At 43.1% G+C, this 18,592-nt stretch overlaps 1 protein-coding gene across 1 annotated transcript; it reads right to left on the reverse strand.

Moving 5' to 3' along the window:
- Nucleotides 1–9,123: 9,123 nt before the first annotated feature.
- On the reverse strand, nucleotides 9,124–12,655 carry LOC109741823 (protein SMAX1-LIKE 3-like). The gene is made up of 3 exons (XM_040393509.2): nucleotides 11,113–12,655; nucleotides 9,950–10,094; nucleotides 9,124–9,870 (listed from the first exon to the last, which is right to left on the reverse strand). Exons 1-3 carry the CDS (start codon nucleotides 11,829–11,831, stop codon nucleotides 9,124–9,126), a joined length of 1,611 nt encoding a protein of 536 aa, XP_040249443.1. The 5' UTR covers nucleotides 11,832–12,655.
- Nucleotides 12,656–18,592: the final 5,937 nt, after the last annotated feature.

Raw genomic sequence — 18,592 nt, forward strand, 5'->3', positions numbered from 1 at the left:
AATTTTAGGGGGCCCTGGGCGGTCACCCACCTTGGCCCCCTCCATCGACGGGCCTGCACATATTCTTCCCACACAAAAGGTTCAACGCTTCCAAAAAAACCTTACACACTATTCTTCCCACACAATCGTGTGTTATGAGTTATTGCACATGATTTGGCTTGAGCCAACCGTGTGCGACACTCGGCACACTGTGGTCCTATTTGTAACGTGTGCAATGTTTCCCATATCGCACATAATTCGTTTATTTCAAACGTGTGGCACAGAGCACACACGCTTGTCACGATATAATCGTGTGCGTTAATGTTGTTAGGAGTTATCGCACATGAGATGAACAACCGAACTATGTGCCCGTTATGGCACACAACTCTCTTTTCAAAACCGTTCCTGATGGGCCAGCCATCGTTTTACAATCGGGTATACGGTTTTATATTTTTCTTACATGTGTGATGCCTTCATCGCACATGGTTCGACACTAAGGTGCGATGAACCTGCAGACAACTATGCACCGCCTACCTTCCTGTTTACATACGATCCGTTGCTTACGTGCCCACAGGTTATATGTTGTCTGATATGGATCAGTGCTCTGGTGGTGACGGGTGCTGCAGCAGCTTGTAATTGGGGCTATAAATCCCGTGTCGGACACAGGATCAAAGGGAACGAAAGCTTATAACTTCCCCGGGTGTGTTATCTGTGGTACGCAGATCTTCTACAGTCCTGGAATAAATGTGCAGCAGTACGATCGAAACAAGATGTACATATATTGCAATCTTGGGCGGCTTGCGTTCTACAATACACCCCATGAAACGGTACTACTGTGCCAGCTGCTAGTTCACCATATTTAATCTGGCAATGAATTAGCAAAGTGCTTAAGCCGTTGAAGAATAATTGTAGCACAACAAGGTACTAATAGCTATAGTGGCTTGATTTGTAGCATTCCTGTATGCATGGATACAACAGCCCCTTCAGAAAGATATCACCTTTTGGCCACACGGAAGGATTGGAAGTCTGGAACTAACCTTTTCTCATGAAGATCGTCATTCTGTTAAAATTTGCCATTTGGACAAAAAGTCAACATAAATAGGGCGAACTAACATGTACTCCCTCCATTTTTAAATATTTGTCTTTCTAGAGATTTCAACAAGTAACTACATATGGAGTAAAATGAGTGAATCTACACTCTAAAATATGTCTATATACATTCGTATGTGGTAGTCCATTTAAAATCTCTAAGAAGACCAATATTTAGGAACAGAGGGAGTAGTTAGATGGCTAGGAGGACAGTGGTATTCCTAGCCCACCAAAATTCAACTTCTAGACTTCACATTGATGTTCGCATTTTACTGGATTCATTTCAAACCTTCTGGCAATGTGCATCCAATGAAAGGAGACGTTCCAGTCGACTAAGAAAGCGTCTATGGCGACTTCGTCAATCTCAAGATGATGTATTTTTTTGTTTTTTCGGAAAGGGGGATCCCCGACCTCTGCATTAGAACGATGCATATGGCCATACTTATTAATAAGCAAATAGGTTCAACAAAAGTCGTCATGTCTCAAACAAAAGAACGAAAAATGCTCACAAAGAGCAGGAAAAGTAAAAATAAAGCCACAACCGGCTGGCATAGGAAAGATAGGGAAACTAATTGCCTATCCTATTACATGACCGCCATCCAAACCGGTTGAAAATAGCCCGAGCTACCATCTTCCATCGGATAGATCCAGTAACTAAACGCTCCCTGGCCTCCGTCGGAGTGAGTAGCGACCACATACGGATCAACGCAGTAGCTCGGAAGATAACCTGCAAAAAATAAATGTTTATTGTTCTGTTAAAGACCAAATCATTTCTGCAGTTCTAGACTGCCCATAATAAAGCACATACTCCTACAGGAATGAGTCTCGCTGTTCCGGAATCTATCCCATCAAGCCACGTCCCAAACAACGTGCTGATAGTATTCGGAGGAGTAATATTAAAGGCTACGTGAACCGTCCGCCAGAAGATTTTTGCCAAAGGGCAGTCAAGAAAGAGGTGTTTGATGGATTCATCCCGATCACAAAAACTACATCTTGTAGATCCTGTCCAGTTGCGTTTTGCCAAGTTGTCCTTAGTTAAAATGACTTATTTGTGTACAAACCACATAAACACTTTAACTTTCAAAGGTACTTTGACTTTCCAAACATGTTTCTAACTAGGGATAGGGCTAGAATTGATAATATCCAGATACATGGATTTAATCGTAAACTCTCCATTCCTAGTTAGCTTCCAGCACAACTGATCGAGCCATTGAGAAAGCTGAACATCCATCAGTCTTCTCACGAGATGGAGCCAGGCTTCCCAGCGGTTTCCGGCTAGCTTCCTTCTGAAGTGAATATTGACAGGAGTGGACTGTAGTACCGTTGCAACGTAAGCGTCTCTTCGTTGAACAATGATATACAGTGAAGGATATTGAAGCGTGAGGGGTGTTTCCCCTAGCCAGGTATCCTCCCAGAATCTCGTAGTGGTACCGTTTCCAACAATAAACTTCGTCCTATTGAAAAAGGCTGATTTAACTCTCATAGGGTAGGGTGATGTGCCGGCTTAGTTTCGCAGAGGTGATCATAGGGTAGGGTGCGTGTGAATGCATTCATAGAGATGAGTGTATGTGCGTATGTATAATCGTCAATGTGTGTACTGTGTTAATTTTTTATATAACTAAGGGAGTTGCAGGGGAAATTTCAAGGGAGAAATTGTCATGGTTATCCAAAGGGAAAAGGGAAACATAATGGCATTCCTTGGATACTTACACATGCAATTAATTAGATCGGCAAGTGCCTCTTTATTTTAAACACATGCAGAAGCTTTGCCACATTTTCACAGAGGAGTTTTTGGAATATTTACAACATCATCCACGGCGCAAAACAAAACAATCTCAAGGCATGGTGTAACTCAAATGCTTTGCTCCGGTGAAACTCCATCACACCACTTCTTGCTTGCTAGTATTTCCGAAGAGGGTCGGTGGCAAGGGAAGATGAGTATGGATTACTCTAGCATTTCTTTCATTCAAATCTCCCAACAAACTAACATCACCAACGAGGACATGGATTTTACTTCCATTATCGTTGATTGTACAAAGAATATATTTCGACATCTAAAAAATCACAATAGTAAGAGAAAGTGCTTTCGGATATGAATCTAATAGCATTGATCATCTGACTTAACCCATAACTCGATTAATGCCTTTTTTCCAGCCATAATCTCGTAGTGGTACCGTTTCCAACAATAAACTTCGTCCTATTGAAAAAGGCTGATTTAACTCTCATAGGGTAGGGTGCGTGTGATCATAGGGTAGGGTGATGTGCCGGCTTAGTTTCGCAGAGGTGATCATAGGGTAGGGTGCGTGTGAATGCATTCATAGAGATGAGTGTATGTGCGTATGTATAATCATCAACGTGTGTACTGTGTTAATTTTTTATATAACTAAGGGAGTTGCAGGGGAAAGTTCAAGGGAGAAATTGTCATGGTTATCCAAAGGGAAAAGGGAAACATAATGGCATTCCTTGGATACTTACACATGCAATTAATTAGATCGGCAAGTGCCTCTTTATTTTAAACACATGCAGAAGCTTTGCCACATTTTCACAGAGGAGTTTTTGGAATATTTACAACATCATCCACGGCGCAAAACAAAACAATCTCAAGGCATGGTGTAACTCAAATGCTTTGCTCCGGTGAAACTCCATCACACCACTTCTTGCTTGCTAGTATTTCCGAAGAGGGTCGGTGGCAAGGGAAGATGAGTATGGATTACTCTAGCATTTCTTTCATTCAAATCTCCCAACAAACTAACATCACCAACGAGGACATGGATTTTACTTCCATTATCGTTGATTGTACAAAGAATATATTTCGACATCTAAAAAATCACAATAGTAAGAGAAAGTGCTTTCGGATATGAATCTAATAGCATTGATCATCTGACTTAACCCATAACTCGATTAATGCCTTTTTTCCAGCCATAATCTCGTAGTGGTACCGTTTCCAACAATAAACTTCGTCCTATTGAAAAAGGCTGATTTAACTCTCATAGGGTAGGGTGCGTGTGATCATAGGGTAGGGTGATGTGCCGGCTTAGTTTCGCAGAGGTGATCATAGGGTAGGGTGCGTGTGAATGCATTCATAGAGATGAGTGTATGTGCGTATGTATAATCATCAACGTGTGTACTGTGTTAATTTTTTATATAACTAAGGGAGTTGCAGGGGAAAGTTCAAGGGAGAAATTGTCATGGTTATCCAAAGGGAAAAGGGAAACATAATGGCATTCCTTGGATACTTACACATGCAATTAATTAGATCGGCAAGTGCCTCTTTATTTTAAACACATGCAGAAGCTTTGCCACATTTTCACAGAGGAGTTTTTGGAATATTTACAACATCATCCACGGCGCAAAACAAAACAATCTCAAGGCATGGTGTAACTCAAATGCTTTGCTCCGGTGAAACTCCATCACACCACTTCTTGCTTGCTAGTATTTCCGAAGAGGGTCGGTGGCAAGGGAAGATGAGTATGGATTACTCTAGCATTTCTTTCATTCAAATCTCCCAACAAACTAACATCACCAACGAGGACATGGATTTTACTTCCATTATCGTTGATTGTACAAAGAATATATTTCGACATCTAAAAAATCACAATAGTAAGAGAAAGTGCTTTCGGATATGAATCTAATAGCATTGATCATCTGACTTAACCCATAACTCGATTAATGCCTTTTTTCCAGCCATAATCTCGTAGTGGTACCGTTTCCAACAATAAACTTCGTCCTATTGAAAAAGGCTGATTTAACTCTCATAGGGTAGGGTGCGTGTGATCATAGGGTAGGGTGATGTGCCGGCTTAGTTTCGCAGAGGTGATCATAGGGTAGGGTGCGTGTGAATGCATTCATAGAGATGAGTGTATGTGCGTATGTATAATCATCAACGTGTGTACTGTGTTAATTTTTTATATAACTAAGGGAGTTGCAGGGGAAAGTTCAAGGGAGAAATTGTCATGGTTATCCAAAGGGAAAAGGGAAACATAATGGCATTCCTTGGATACTTACACATGCAATTAATTAGATCGGCAAGTGCCTCTTTATTTTAAACACATGCAGAAGCTTTGCCACATTTTCACAGAGGAGTTTTTGGAATATTTACAACATCATCCACGGTGCAAAACAAAACAATCTCAAGGCATGGTGTAACTCAAATGCTTTGCTCCGGTGAAACTCCATCACACCACTTCTTGCTTGCTAGTATTTCCGAAGAGGGTCGGTGGCAAGGGAAGATGAGTATGGATTACTCTAGCATTTCTTTCATTCAAATCTCCCAACAAACTAACATCACCAACGAGGACATGGATTTTACTTCCATTATCGTTGATTGTACAAAGAATATATTTCGACATCTAAAAAATCACAATAGTAAGAGAAAGTGCTTTCGGATAGTAACGACCCTTTAGTCCCGGTTCCAGAACCGGGACTAAAGGCCCTCCACGTGGCCGTTGCCTGGAGGTCCACCTTTAGTCCCAGTTGGTAACACCAACCGATACTAAAGGAAATTTATGATTTTTTTGAATTTTTTTTTTATTTTCAAATATCTGAATTATTTTAACCTCTAATCTCTAATCACCCCTCATCACTGCTCAATTTAACCTTTAATCTCTAATCACCCCTCATCATTCCAAATCATCTAACTTCCCGGACGGTCACCCATCCTCTCACTACTCCAGCCTGAGCACGCTTAACTTCCGGGTTCTATACTCCCTCGTTTCCAAGTCTGCACTTGTTGTTTTCTTGACAATAGTAAGATGTCAATCCTATTAACCCTCAGGAATTTAGCTTGAGCATGAAGTCACACATTTCACTGTTTGAGTTTGAAACTATTGTTCTAAAAAACAATAATTATTTAGTAACACTAACATTTCTTGAATAAGTAGTTTGACCATAGTTTGACCACAGTTTGACCAGATTTGACCAAAATTCAAAAAAACTGAAATAATTATTTAGTAACACTAATATTTCTTGAATAATTAGTTTGACCATTGTTTGACCATAGTTTGACCAGATTTGACCAAAATTCAAAAAAAACTGAAATAATTATTTAGTAACACTAATATTCTTGAATAATTATTTAGTAACACTAATACTTCTTGAATAAGTAGTTTGACCATAGTTTGACCAGATTTAACAAAAATTCAAAAAAAAATTTGAGCATAACTTTTTTTTCTTTTAGAATTTGAGGATTCTAAAAATTTGCAAACAGGCCGTAGGCGGTCAAAATCGGATGCGGATTTTCGTGCTAAACATTTTGATATATTATACGTTTTTTTTTCTGACATCGTATGCAAAAATTATAGCGGTTTTACATTTTCCCTACACTTTTTGCAAAACATGTCCAAATTTAAGTTTTTAAATTTTCCTAACTAGTACATGTAGTAACATAACTACATCTGGGGGGGGGGGGGGGTAGAGTTTGAAAATGGGACCTTTAGTACCGGTTCGTGCCATGAACCGGTACTAATGCCTCAAACCCCATTAGTACCAGTTGGTGGCTCGAACCGGGACTAAAGGTCTAACTTTTAGTACCGGTTGGTGCCACGAACCGGTACTAGTGGGCATCGCACCCTTTAGTCCCGGTTCGTGGCACCAACCGGGACTAAAGGTCCCATTTGAACCGGGACTAATGCCTGTACGGTGCCCTAGCCGCTCGAACCGGGACTAATGCTCACATTAGTCCCGGTTCGTAATGCAACCGGGATTAATGCTCTTTTCTGGCCGAACCAAAGCCCTATTTTCTACTAGTGAATCATGTAGGAGAGATGCATGTACTTCATTAAAGAGAGAAGAGATTACAAACTGAAGTAGCATGGCCCTTGCATCATTGATAGGGGACAGAAGTCACCAGCATCCAGATCATCAGTGTAGCTAACATGCATCTAAAATGCAACAATTCGATTAACGGCTGGTCAAAGTATGTGCTCTTTTTAGCAAGTCCCTCACTAGTAGAAAACAGGGCTTTGGTCACAGGGCAGTATTCACATTAGTCCCGGTTCAGTCACGAACCGGGACTAATGTGAGCATTCGTCCAGGTTCGTGCGGCTAAGGCATTAGTCCCGGTTCACCTGGGCCCTTTAGTCCCGGTTGGTGCCACGAAGCGGGACTAAAGGGTGCGATGCCCATTAGTCCCGGTTGGTGGCACCAACCGGGACTAAAGGTTAGACCTTTAGTCCCGGTTGGTGCCACCAACCGGTACTAATGGGCTTTGAGGCATTAGTACCGGTTCATGGCACGAACCGGTACTAAAGGTCCCATTTTCAAAATCTACACCCACCCACCCCCCGACCACCTTTTCAGTTTTAGAAAAAACAAAAGAAAATGATGAAAATGTCAAAAAAATAAAATAAAATAAGTTTCTCATGTGATATGTGGTCTAGTTGTTGGGAAAATTTACAAATATGAATTTCGACTTTATTTGCAAAATCTCTCTGGAATTTGTAAAATGGGCATAACTTTTGCATACGAACTCGGATGAAAAAGTTTTTTATATGAAAAATCATCTACTCAAATAGTTACATCCGAATTTAACCGGGGGAACCCCGTTAAACATTTTCAAAATCCTCAAAAACCTAACATAAAAAAGTTACGGGGCTTTTAAGATCTAGAGTGGAAAAAATCAAAAAAAATTCAAACTTACTAGTGGCGCACCATTTGCTAGGTGCGCCACTAGTAACAGAAAAAAAATATAGTTTCAATTTTTTTTGGAAAAAATGTGGTCAAACTGTGGTCAAACAATGGTCAAACTAATTATTCTAGAATATTAGTGTTACTAAATAATTATTTCAGTTATTTTGAATTTTGGTCAAATCTGGTCAAACTGTGGTCAAACAATGGTCAAACTAATTATTCTAGAATATTAGTGTTACTAAATAATTATTTCAGTTATTTTGAATTTTGGTCAAATCTGGTCAAACTGTGGTCAAACAATGGTCAAACTAATTATTCAAGAAATATTAGTGTTACTAAATAATTATTGTTTTTTAAAACAATAGTTTCAAACTCAAACAGTGAAATGTGTCACTTCATGCTCAAGCAAAATTCCTGAGGGTTAATAGGATTGACATCTTACTATTGTCAGGAAAACAACAAGTGCAGACTTGGAAACGAGGGAGAATAGAACCCGGAAGTTAAGCGTGCTCAGGCTGGGGAGTGGGAGGATGGGTGACCGTTCGGGAAGTTAGATGATTTGGAATGATGAGGGGTGATGATTAGAGATTAGAGGTTAAAATAATTCAGAAATTTGAAAATAAAAAAAATTCAAAAAAATCATAAAATTTCCTTTAGTCCCCGTTGGTGTTACCAACCAGGACTAAAGGTGGAGCTCCACGTGGCCGCGGCCTTTAGTCCCGGTTCGTGTAAGAACCGGGACTAAAGGGGAGAGGCATTAGTAACGACCCTTTAGTCCCGGTTCAAAAACCGGGACTAAAGGGCCTTACCAACCGGGCCAAAAGCCCCTTTTTCTACTAGTGCCTGCTAACTGGATAGTCCAAATACTCATGCATTTAGGTCCAGTTCATTTTGGCTTATGAATGGTTTTTAGAATAAGTTGCCCCTTACCCCATTTATTCTTGAAGCCCAACCTAAATTTTTATTTTAGAAGCCAATTGGGATAGGGGGACAACTCAGCTCATCCTAGAAGCCAATTGTGATAGGGGGCAGCTCATTCTAGAAGCCATCCATAAGCCCCCCAAAAACCCGGCCCTTTACTCCTCCATGTATGGAGCATTGAGTTGCACATAATAAATCGATTTTCTGTTAAATTAAAGAAATGGTCTATTACGACACCTTTTAAACACTGATTATTACATATGCATGGCTTCCTACATGCACGGTTTCCATAAATAAACCATTTTAGGTATGTGCGCCGCGAACATAGAATATATTTGCCTTGTGATTCGTAATTAGAGATTGTGATTGTGAAGAACCTAGACAAAAATTGCCTACATATGACACAATGTAAACATTATGACCAACAAAAGCGATGACAAAACTGAAAAGAAAAATATCCTAGAATGAAAAATGAAGACAACATAAACAAAAGCCAACATATATTTTTTAATTGAAACAGAACACACCATCCAGAACACCCATGACCCCCCCTTCGTCGGTCGATTCCACATCCTCTGGGTGAGCGTTCAAATCAAAGGCAAAACGACGTGAATCCACACCCTTCTCCGCGCCATCTTCCTCGCGGTTTAACTCACGAGTTCGTTGTCGCTTCGACGGATGGGTTGAGGAAGCCAGCGACCTCGACTCAGACGCCTCAGAACTCAACACTACAATGGCATCCTCCAGACTGACCACGCCACCGCCATTGCATCCCATGATTCTCCCCGTCGTGATCACGTTCTCTATTGCTATTTCCGACTCGGGATCGAGTTTGTCGACATCATCGATAAACATAACACGATGACGGTTTTCTAGGATTGCTTCGAACAATCTTATCCCGACATAGCCATTGTCTATGTCCCACGGCATGTGCCTCTTGAGGGAGAGGTGTCCGGCGCTGCATGAGGAGTCTTTGCTGGAGTTAAGCACGGCGAACTCGGCGTTGGAGCCAAATACGAGCTTCGCGAGCTCCTGCGCCATTGCCTTCTTGCCGTGGACATCCTTTCCTCGAAAGAGCAGCCACGTCGTCGATGCGGCTGGCCTCCTCATGCCGGATCGGCACTGCAGCACGGTGCCCGCTATTGCGGGGATGATGTCCTTGTGCCGCGGGACGCGCAGTTCGAGCGCATCGCATAGAATCTTAAGATTTTCTGCGGTGAGCTCGCTGAACTTCTGTTGCCGGCAGGTAGGCTGCTGCATGCATTGCGTGGATTTTAATTATAGTTTTTTAATCCTCGGCACCCCCTGAAATTTTGTACTGAATTTCACGTACCTGTAGACCGGTGCCGTGGAAATGGGATGTAGAGATTGCATCATGCTGGAGTTGGAGCCATGACGTCGCTGTGGCTACCCTAGTGAGGCTAACAAAGGCCGACCACCCTGCTTCTCTTGGTTTTGCTTGGCACGCTTGATCACCTCTGGATGAAGAATAACGGACACCAATTAATATTGTTAGAGCTTAATTTGTCACTTTTGCTGTTTCTCCGACCGGTGGAAAATATATTTTTTAGAACTTAGAGTACGTTGGAAAATACATAACTATTTCTAAGTTATCACCGGCAGTTGTGAAATCCAAACCCTGAGATTTGTGAAGTACAAAAATGATGAGAAGCTCTCGATGAGATGTTTATGAGTAGTAATTTGAGAAATGGGTTCCCTCTAGCTCTCATCTATTAGAGATTCAAGTAAATATCTCCACACGTGACATCCTCAGTATAGGATTTTTTTACTGTTTATTTTTCCTTTTTTTCTTCTTCTTTCATTTTCATTCTTCCCTCCCTTTTCCCACCTTTTTATTGTATTTCATTTTTGCGAAAATATATAAATGTGGCTGCACACGGCTGACGAGCATGCAACTGCATTTACGCGCCACTCTTGGATATGACGTTCCACACAGCCGGTGGGCGCGCAAGTGCAGTTGCGCACAGACGGTGGACATGTAGTTTGCCCATAACCGGCAAAAGTGCAACCAACCTGTCATCGTGCGTGAGCATGCAACTGTAGTTACACAGAGCGTGGAAAAGGAGAGAAATGAAACCACAAAAAAAATCAATCAAATGGAAAAAAGAAGAAAAAAGAAAAATCCACATGACTCTCGACATAAAATTAGACAGCGCAGGAGTTAGGTGAAATTTAGTTAACCCTTATTTAGATGAGAATTAGTAAATCCATCGAGAAATCAGTATTTCTAAATCGACTAGCTATGATGGCTTTTGATGTAGGGGTTGAAGATTTTAACCTCCTTTTCAAAAAATCATCAACAATAATCATTCTAGTTTAAATCCAGGTTCACCCCAGCGTACATGCATGCATGCGACTCGTTTATATGCATGATCAGGTTATTACTTTGCCAGTGTATCATATGCGCGACTAGAAATATCAGGCACAACCCACTCCAAAACTAAGATAATAATAGTTCACGCAGTCAATTCCTACCTCTGGTAGCTAGGTCTTAATGCGAGGCTTCCATGTGGGACGACGCCAGGCTGATGGAGCACATCCCAAACGGCTCCAGGGGATGTCTGTGTAGCCATAACCTTCTTGTTAATCGGACACGGAGAAGTTATGCCGTCGCTACGGTGGATGCGGACGCTATCAGACTGCTCCGGCGAGGCACCCTTCCCGACGTTGGCCTTCACCCGGGAGCCTGAGAAACCGGCCTCGCGCATGGCGCGGTCGACGCTCGGGTCGTCGAGGATTGACACCGCGAGCTGCTCCAGCTCGACCTTGACGGCGATCATTGGCGGCTGCCGCTGGCCGCCGTCCGTGGTGCCTCGGCGTCCGTGCGCCTGCGCGCGCTTCAACGCGGCCATGAGAGCGTTCGATAGCGCCAATACCGGAGCACCCACACCGCGGTGGCGGAACGTGGCGGCCGCGGGTGGCCAGGCCATCGGGAGTCGGCTGAGGGCAAACTCGAGGCAGAGCTGGAGCCCCTCGAGCTGGACCGGATGAGACGGTGGGTGAGAGGACCGGATGCAGGCAGCTCGGAGGAGGCCGCCGCCGCCCGGCGCGGAGAAGAGCATGACGCTAGCGACGTGGAGCGGGGTGACCTGTGCGTGACCCCGCTGCCTCGCCAGGCATGCCGCCTGGCTCACCGCGCCCGCTGCCTCCGCTCCCAGCGCCTGCTGCACCACCGCGTAACCGCCGCTCAGCATATTCACACGCGCTCTTGGAAGGTAATGAGTTACCGCCGTCGTCTAGGGCTAGCTAGGCTGCAGGTAGCTATTCAGCTGATGAACGGTGTGGTAGATGTGCGTGCGTACGTGTGTGCAGCTGCTGCATATATGCAGGAGCAATTGAGCTGATGCAGTACTTGTATCTACCTTGCACACGTACGGTTGCACCAGGTCCAGGTACGTACGTCGCCGACGCGACGTGGACGGCGCGTGATGGTTCATACGCTCATGAGCGCCATATGCACGCATTGCAGAGGGAACACGGCGTACGGCTCAAAGATCTGTGTGGATAAGAGCATGGGGTCGAGACGATATTGATCCCATGGGCAAGTACATAGAATTACATTTCACAACGTGCATGGTTCGTGTAGGGACCGGCTTAGCTACGGCAGTTTAAAATCGACAGCTGCTGCAGATGAAATTTAAAGTTATGTAGTACTCACAGGGGAGGGACCAATGTAGCATGAGAATGGAGGGGTAAGCTAAAAACATTAAGTTTCTAAACTTAATTAGCAAGTCCATTGCAATTATTGCATGTAAAACACCTCAATGTAATTTTCAAGTGATATGGTTACCCACATACCAAAAGAGAAATAAATAATTCAACAAAAGAAAAAAAAAGTTCAAGTAATTGAATACATTACAAGAAGCTTGGCTGACTAAATAGTACTCCCTCCGTCTCATAATGTAAGATATTTTCTGACACTAGTGTAACTTTAAAAAACGTCTTACATTATGGGACGGAGGGAGTAGTAGTATTTTTGGAGGGTAGACTTAAGCCTGTTAAAGCCTGTCCAGCAGAATCGTCGCTGCTTACAGGGTTGAGATAACTAAATAAAGGGTAGTAAATTATCCCTTGTATACAATTGGTTTCTATTTTTCTCCAACAAAACCAAGGATCCATCCCGACTCCATTTCACAAGAAAGAAAACACATCACGTAATTAAGCAGGTTCGACACATGTTGTTCAGAGAAAAAGGGAAATATATTCAAAACTGACACTAGTACAAAACAGGTATTCTAGTGGGTCGCAAACCAACTTGTGGTTGGATGGTTAGGAGGAAAGTGATATTCTCAGCCCACCAGGGTTTAAACCCCGGTGCTCGTGTTTATTTAGGATTTATTTCAGGATTTCCGACGATGCGCGTTCAGTGCAAGGAGACGTTGATATGCCGGCTCAGTCTCTCGGAGGTGCTCATAGGGTATGGTATGCGTGTGTGCGTTCATAAGGGATGAGTGTATGCGTGTTTATATGAGTACTTGCATCTGTACTGTGTTTTTAAAAGGTAGTCTAGTACCAAGGATTTGGCAAAAAGAAGTGGGTCAATTGAGGAAGAGAATGTGTGACACGTAGGGGTAGGGGAACGAAGATTGAGGGCCGTCTGTTTGCCTTACGTTTCAGAAACTGGATTGATCTTAGCATGTGGTTTGACCCTTAATTACCTTACATGGGATCCACACATGGCAGCTTTTGATAACTCCATCCATCCAACCTCGCATGCTTTTTTTAATTTCAAATTTTAATCTTTTGAACCGAAAGTTGAATTTTGTTTTTTTTTTGCGTATTAGTATTCCTTGCGATGAGAGCTTTAAAACAAGATCATTTTTAGTATGTTTTGGCAAGTTTTTAAAACTTCAGCAAAGTTTTGACTACTAACATTTGATAAACAAATGATAAATTGAAAAAATTTCTATTAATTAAATTCAAACCCTATCCCCCCCTACCCATGACAACCAGCACCACCAATTGATGTGGTAAAAGTGGGTGAAACTTGGTAAAACTTAATATTACGAGTATCAAGTTTTAATAGTTGAAACGTGCTTATTTTAGGGGTAATAGTTGAAACTTGTTGATGTTTGCAAAACTTATCAAAACATGTTCAAAAGTGGCCTTCTTTCAAAGCCCCCGTCGCAAAGAATGCGAATATGCAAACGTAACATCAATTGAACTTTTGGTTCAAAAGACATAATATATTCAAAAAAAAATTAAAACGTAGGCAAAAGCTTTGCCTCATCCATTAATTAAAAAGAAGAGAGTTGCCCAGTTAATTTGTGAAAAACCGGGCGAAAACAGTCACAACCATGCTCAAAAGCATGACCCCATCCACATGGGAACTACTCCCAAACCGTGGAGCTACGGGACCAAAGCACCCAACACACTACTACTGCAACTCGCAACATATGGGTCCCTATATTACAAAAGAAAACCGAATGACTCGATGCAACTAGAGGAAAACACATCGACACACATGATCATGCACACATCTGCAACACAGAAAGGCAGAGAGCAATCCATCATGGAACCATTTGTGCCTCCACTCTATCACTATCCTTCTTGCTTTTTCTCCTGCAAGATTTCTCTTTTAGGATGCCAAATCTAGGGTTAGAGCCACCCTTCTTGTACTTCTCCCTCAGCTTTTTCCTCCAAAAGGCATCTAATCCTCTTTCCAGAATTTTCGAAGTCCAAGTTGGCGAGGAATTGACGAAGCTTGGCGGCTAAAAGGACCCCAGGATTAGGTACCAACACTCCGGCCACAACAAGTTCATCAGCCATAGGAACCGCACCTCCAAAGGGTTTAAGCGATCGCGTGTCGGCTGTGCCTGGACCATCACTCTCCACATATGCATACTCCGGCTGGCTAGGCTCCAACGGAGAGGTGGAGAGGGTGTCGAGGCAACCGGCGTGGCCACAAGCGAGCTCACCTTCAAGAGCACCATCGATACAGGCAAAGAGGTTTACACACTTAACACCTGCAGCTCAGGCATACTCTGTAACACCGGAGCCACGCCCTCGATGACGACCTCACTCCCAGAGTCACTTGGCATGACAGGTAGTGACGACGTGCAAAGAGCGGCACGAAGGGAGAAACATCCATACAAACATGCTTCCTGCACATCCGCAGAACCAACCTGGAGCTCAAGCACCGGGGACACTAGAGGCACAACTGGGGGCCTGCCAAGAGTAGCCTTCGCACATGCCACAGTCTAAAAGACCTCAGCTTGGTCCTCCACAGGTAGAGCCGAGACCAGGGCATGTGTCACACCCTCAAGTTGTGCCATAGAAGCTAGGACCTCAGACGAGCAACTAGCCACATCACTCTCGATGTAATCCTCGGCGCCAGCAACATTCCCAACAGAACCTACATCAGCCATCTCAGGCGACTGGGGCGAGGAGCCCAGCTAGCCAACAACAACCTCCATCTGCTCTAAGTATCCCCTGACCAGAGTTGTCCACCCCTGCAAAGCAATCATCATGTCATGAAAGGGTCGAACCACCTCCTCCAAACAAGAGACCATCAAGGTATGCATCTCAGAGCGCAACACTTCCATCTGAGTAGCAAGGAGAGACTTGAGCAATCCCAAATCAGTAGCAATAGAATCGTTGGGATCCGCTGTAGCCGGAGGGGCAACAACCAAGGCCCAGGTGCGTTGATGTGCATGTAGAGATCCATGAGTGGAGCGGCTGAAGTTGCAACGAGCCCTCGAACGACACGGAGAAGCCATAAGCGAGCGGGGACGGAGAAGAAGACCTTCCGCCCTTGGCTGACGCGAGGGACATCCATGTTCACGGTGTCCTGGGAGGCGAATCTGACAGGACCATGATAGTCAGTGGCGAGATTTTTTCGATAAAAGGCGATTTTATTAACTCAAAATGTAGCATCAAGTGGATACAAAGCATTATGAGCAACACCCGGCCTCTGCATAACTAGGATGCACACAGCCGAACACCAAAAGTCTGACAACTAGAAGAAAACAAAAACCGACACATCGGCAATAGTAGAGTCCTATGGACCGACACTGTGCCTATGTCAAAAGGTGAGATGGACCGATCCAGAGGTTATGCTGCCACCTACTCCAACCGCGTACACACCGGCTTGAACAGCGGTTGGACCTCTGCTCGTTGTAGCATAGACCACGTACGAAGCGAGTGCGTATAACGGAAAATAGCCTACAAAGGAGAAACATTTTTGCTATTAAAAACAAAATCATTTCTACATAGCCAAAGCGGTGGGATAAAAGTCAATGATGACATAGGTCATTATTTCCAGACACGTAAGGGGTTACGACAGGGAGATTCCATGTCTCCTGTGCTGTTCAATATTGTAGCGGATATGTTGGTAGTACTCATTAGTCGGGCTAAAGAGAGTGGCCTAGTAGGAGGTTTTGTTCCCCATCTTGTAGAGGAGGGGTGGCTGCGTCCTACAATACGGGGATGATACTGTTATTTTCATGGACCACGATCTTGCAAAAGCTAGGAATATGAAGCTTATTCTATGCCTTTTTGAACAAATGTCTGGGCTAAAAATCAACTTCAACAAAAGCGAATTGTTATGTTTTGGGAGAGATAAAGAAGAACAAGACAATTACAGAAACTTGTTTGGTTGTGATATGGGATCCTTACCTTTTAGTTATCTCGGGATCCCAATTGGACGGTTAACGAACAAATAATGGAAATGTATAGAAGATTGATTTGAAAAAGATTAAGCTGCTGGAAGGGCAAGCTAATGTCTTATGGAGGACGGCTGGTGTTGATTAACTCGGTTTTGACGAGTTTGCCGATGTTCCTCCTATCTTTCTTTGAAGTACCGGTGGGGGTACGGAAAAGATTAGACTTTTACAGATCTCGATTCTTCTGGCAAAGCGATGAGGCCAAGAAGAAATACAGACTGGCTAGATGGGATATTATGTGTAGACCAAAAGACCAGGGTGGGTTAGGGATCGAGAATTTAGAGATAAAGAATAGATGTTTGCTTAGCAAATGGCTATACAGACTATCTACGGAGACCAAGGCGTATGTATACAAATCTTGCGGAATAAATACTTAAATAATAAGACTTTGGCCCAGGTGAATGCAAGGCCAACTGACTCACCGTTCTGGAAAGGGTTAATGAAGACAAAAGTAACTTTCTTCCAGCGTGTGAAGTTCCTAATTGGTAGTGGTACCTCTACTAGATTCTAGGAGGACACATGGCTAGGGGAGACGTCTCTGGCTTTACAATACCCTTCTCTATATCATATTGTGCAACGTAAGGAGGATAATGTCGCCATAATATTAAATTCAGTACCACTTAACATCCAATTTAGGAGATCTCTTGTAGGGGAACGTTGGAATGCTTGGTTACACCTGGTCCATAGGTTGATGGATGTTCAACTTTTAGACCAGGCGGATAAAATTAGTTGGAAGTTAACACAAATGGATTATTCTCGGTGAAATCCATGTATTTGGACTTAATTGACTCCGGGCCATTGTCGAGGGCTTTGCACATATGAAAGATTAAAGTTCCACTCCGCATTAAGATCTTTATGTGGTTCGTCCACAAAGAAATCATATTGACCAAAGATAATTTGGTGAAAAAGAATTGGGTTGGTAACCCCAGGTGTTGTTTTTGTGATCAAAACGAAATGATTAAACACCTCTTTCTCAAGTGTCCACTTGCAAAATTGTTATGGCGATCTATTCATATAGCTTTTAACATCCAACCTTCAATGAGCATAAACACGTTATTTGGGACGTGGCTTAATGGAGTAGACATACACATGGCTAAACATATTCGGATAGGGATGTGTGCTTTATTATGGGCTATATGAAACACTAGAAATTATATGATTTTTAATGGTACACCATTCACCAATTTTTTGCAGGTTATCTACAGAGCTACAGCCTGGATCCGTACGTGGTCATTACTCACTCATGCGGACTACAGGGGGCCTATGGTTATTGGGTGCAACCGCTGGGAGACGGTAGCACGGGCTATCTTCAGCCGATTTGGATGACGAGTTAATAATAGGCTAGGTGTGTAGGCATTGTAGCATGTTCTTTATCGCCGGATGTGGCGCTTTATTGTCGGATGTGGCGCTTTGCATACTTATTTTCTTCTTTTTTGCTCGGATTTTGAGCTTACTTGGATGCTAAGACTCTGTTTCGATTTCTAATAATATGGCTGCATGCATCGACTGATGCAGAGGCCGGGGGTTTTCCTCCTTTTCCAAAAAAAACATAGCCAAAGCGACCATAATAAGGCATACGCTCCCATCCTCAATAGCGTTTTGAACCTATTTGAAATACTGTCCAATCAATGACCAAAAATATTAACAACACTTGTGGGCGAATATAAATTTGAAGCTATTTGGATGACTGCGGATGTGCAGTCAGCGACGAGATGGCCAAAAGAAAAAGAACGAGAGATGGGATGGGTGAAGCTTTCAAAGGATCTCCAGCAAAAGGATCTCCCACGCACTGTACACTTCAGTGAAAAGCAGCCCAAATTATATCGGTTGAGAGGGTTCGGAATTGAGCCCGCAGGCCTGAAATGAGCAGGCACCAGAAATTAATTATTTCGATCTGCCTCGGCACTGTACAAAGCTAACCCTAATGAACGACGCATGTTTCAATGGATCAGTGCATATCTTATCTGCCGGACCCAAAATCTACAGGACAGCCGAATTCCTGATGAACAGTTACTTGATGGTCGACTGGATGTTACGGTTTTGACACATCTGTGAAACTTGCTAATCACAAGAGACATAATTACATCTGTGAAACTTGCTAATTACATATGAGAAGCACTAGAGTTTACGGGAATGTAAAAAAAAGTGGTGCTTGGATCCTAAAAAAAAAAGAGCTGGTCGTGTGTTTCTTCAAAGCAATCACGTGAAAATTGGCCGCTGAGATCGTCGCATGCATACTACCAGCGGTAGATTGCAGTACCGATTGATCAATCTGGCAGGTGTAATTAAAT

The sequence above is a fragment of the Aegilops tauschii genome, chromosome 6 (assembly GCF_002575655.3).
Source record: "Aegilops tauschii subsp. strangulata cultivar AL8/78 chromosome 6, Aet v6.0, whole genome shotgun sequence".
Classification (NCBI taxonomy): domain Eukaryota; kingdom Viridiplantae; phylum Streptophyta; class Magnoliopsida; order Poales; family Poaceae; genus Aegilops; species Aegilops tauschii.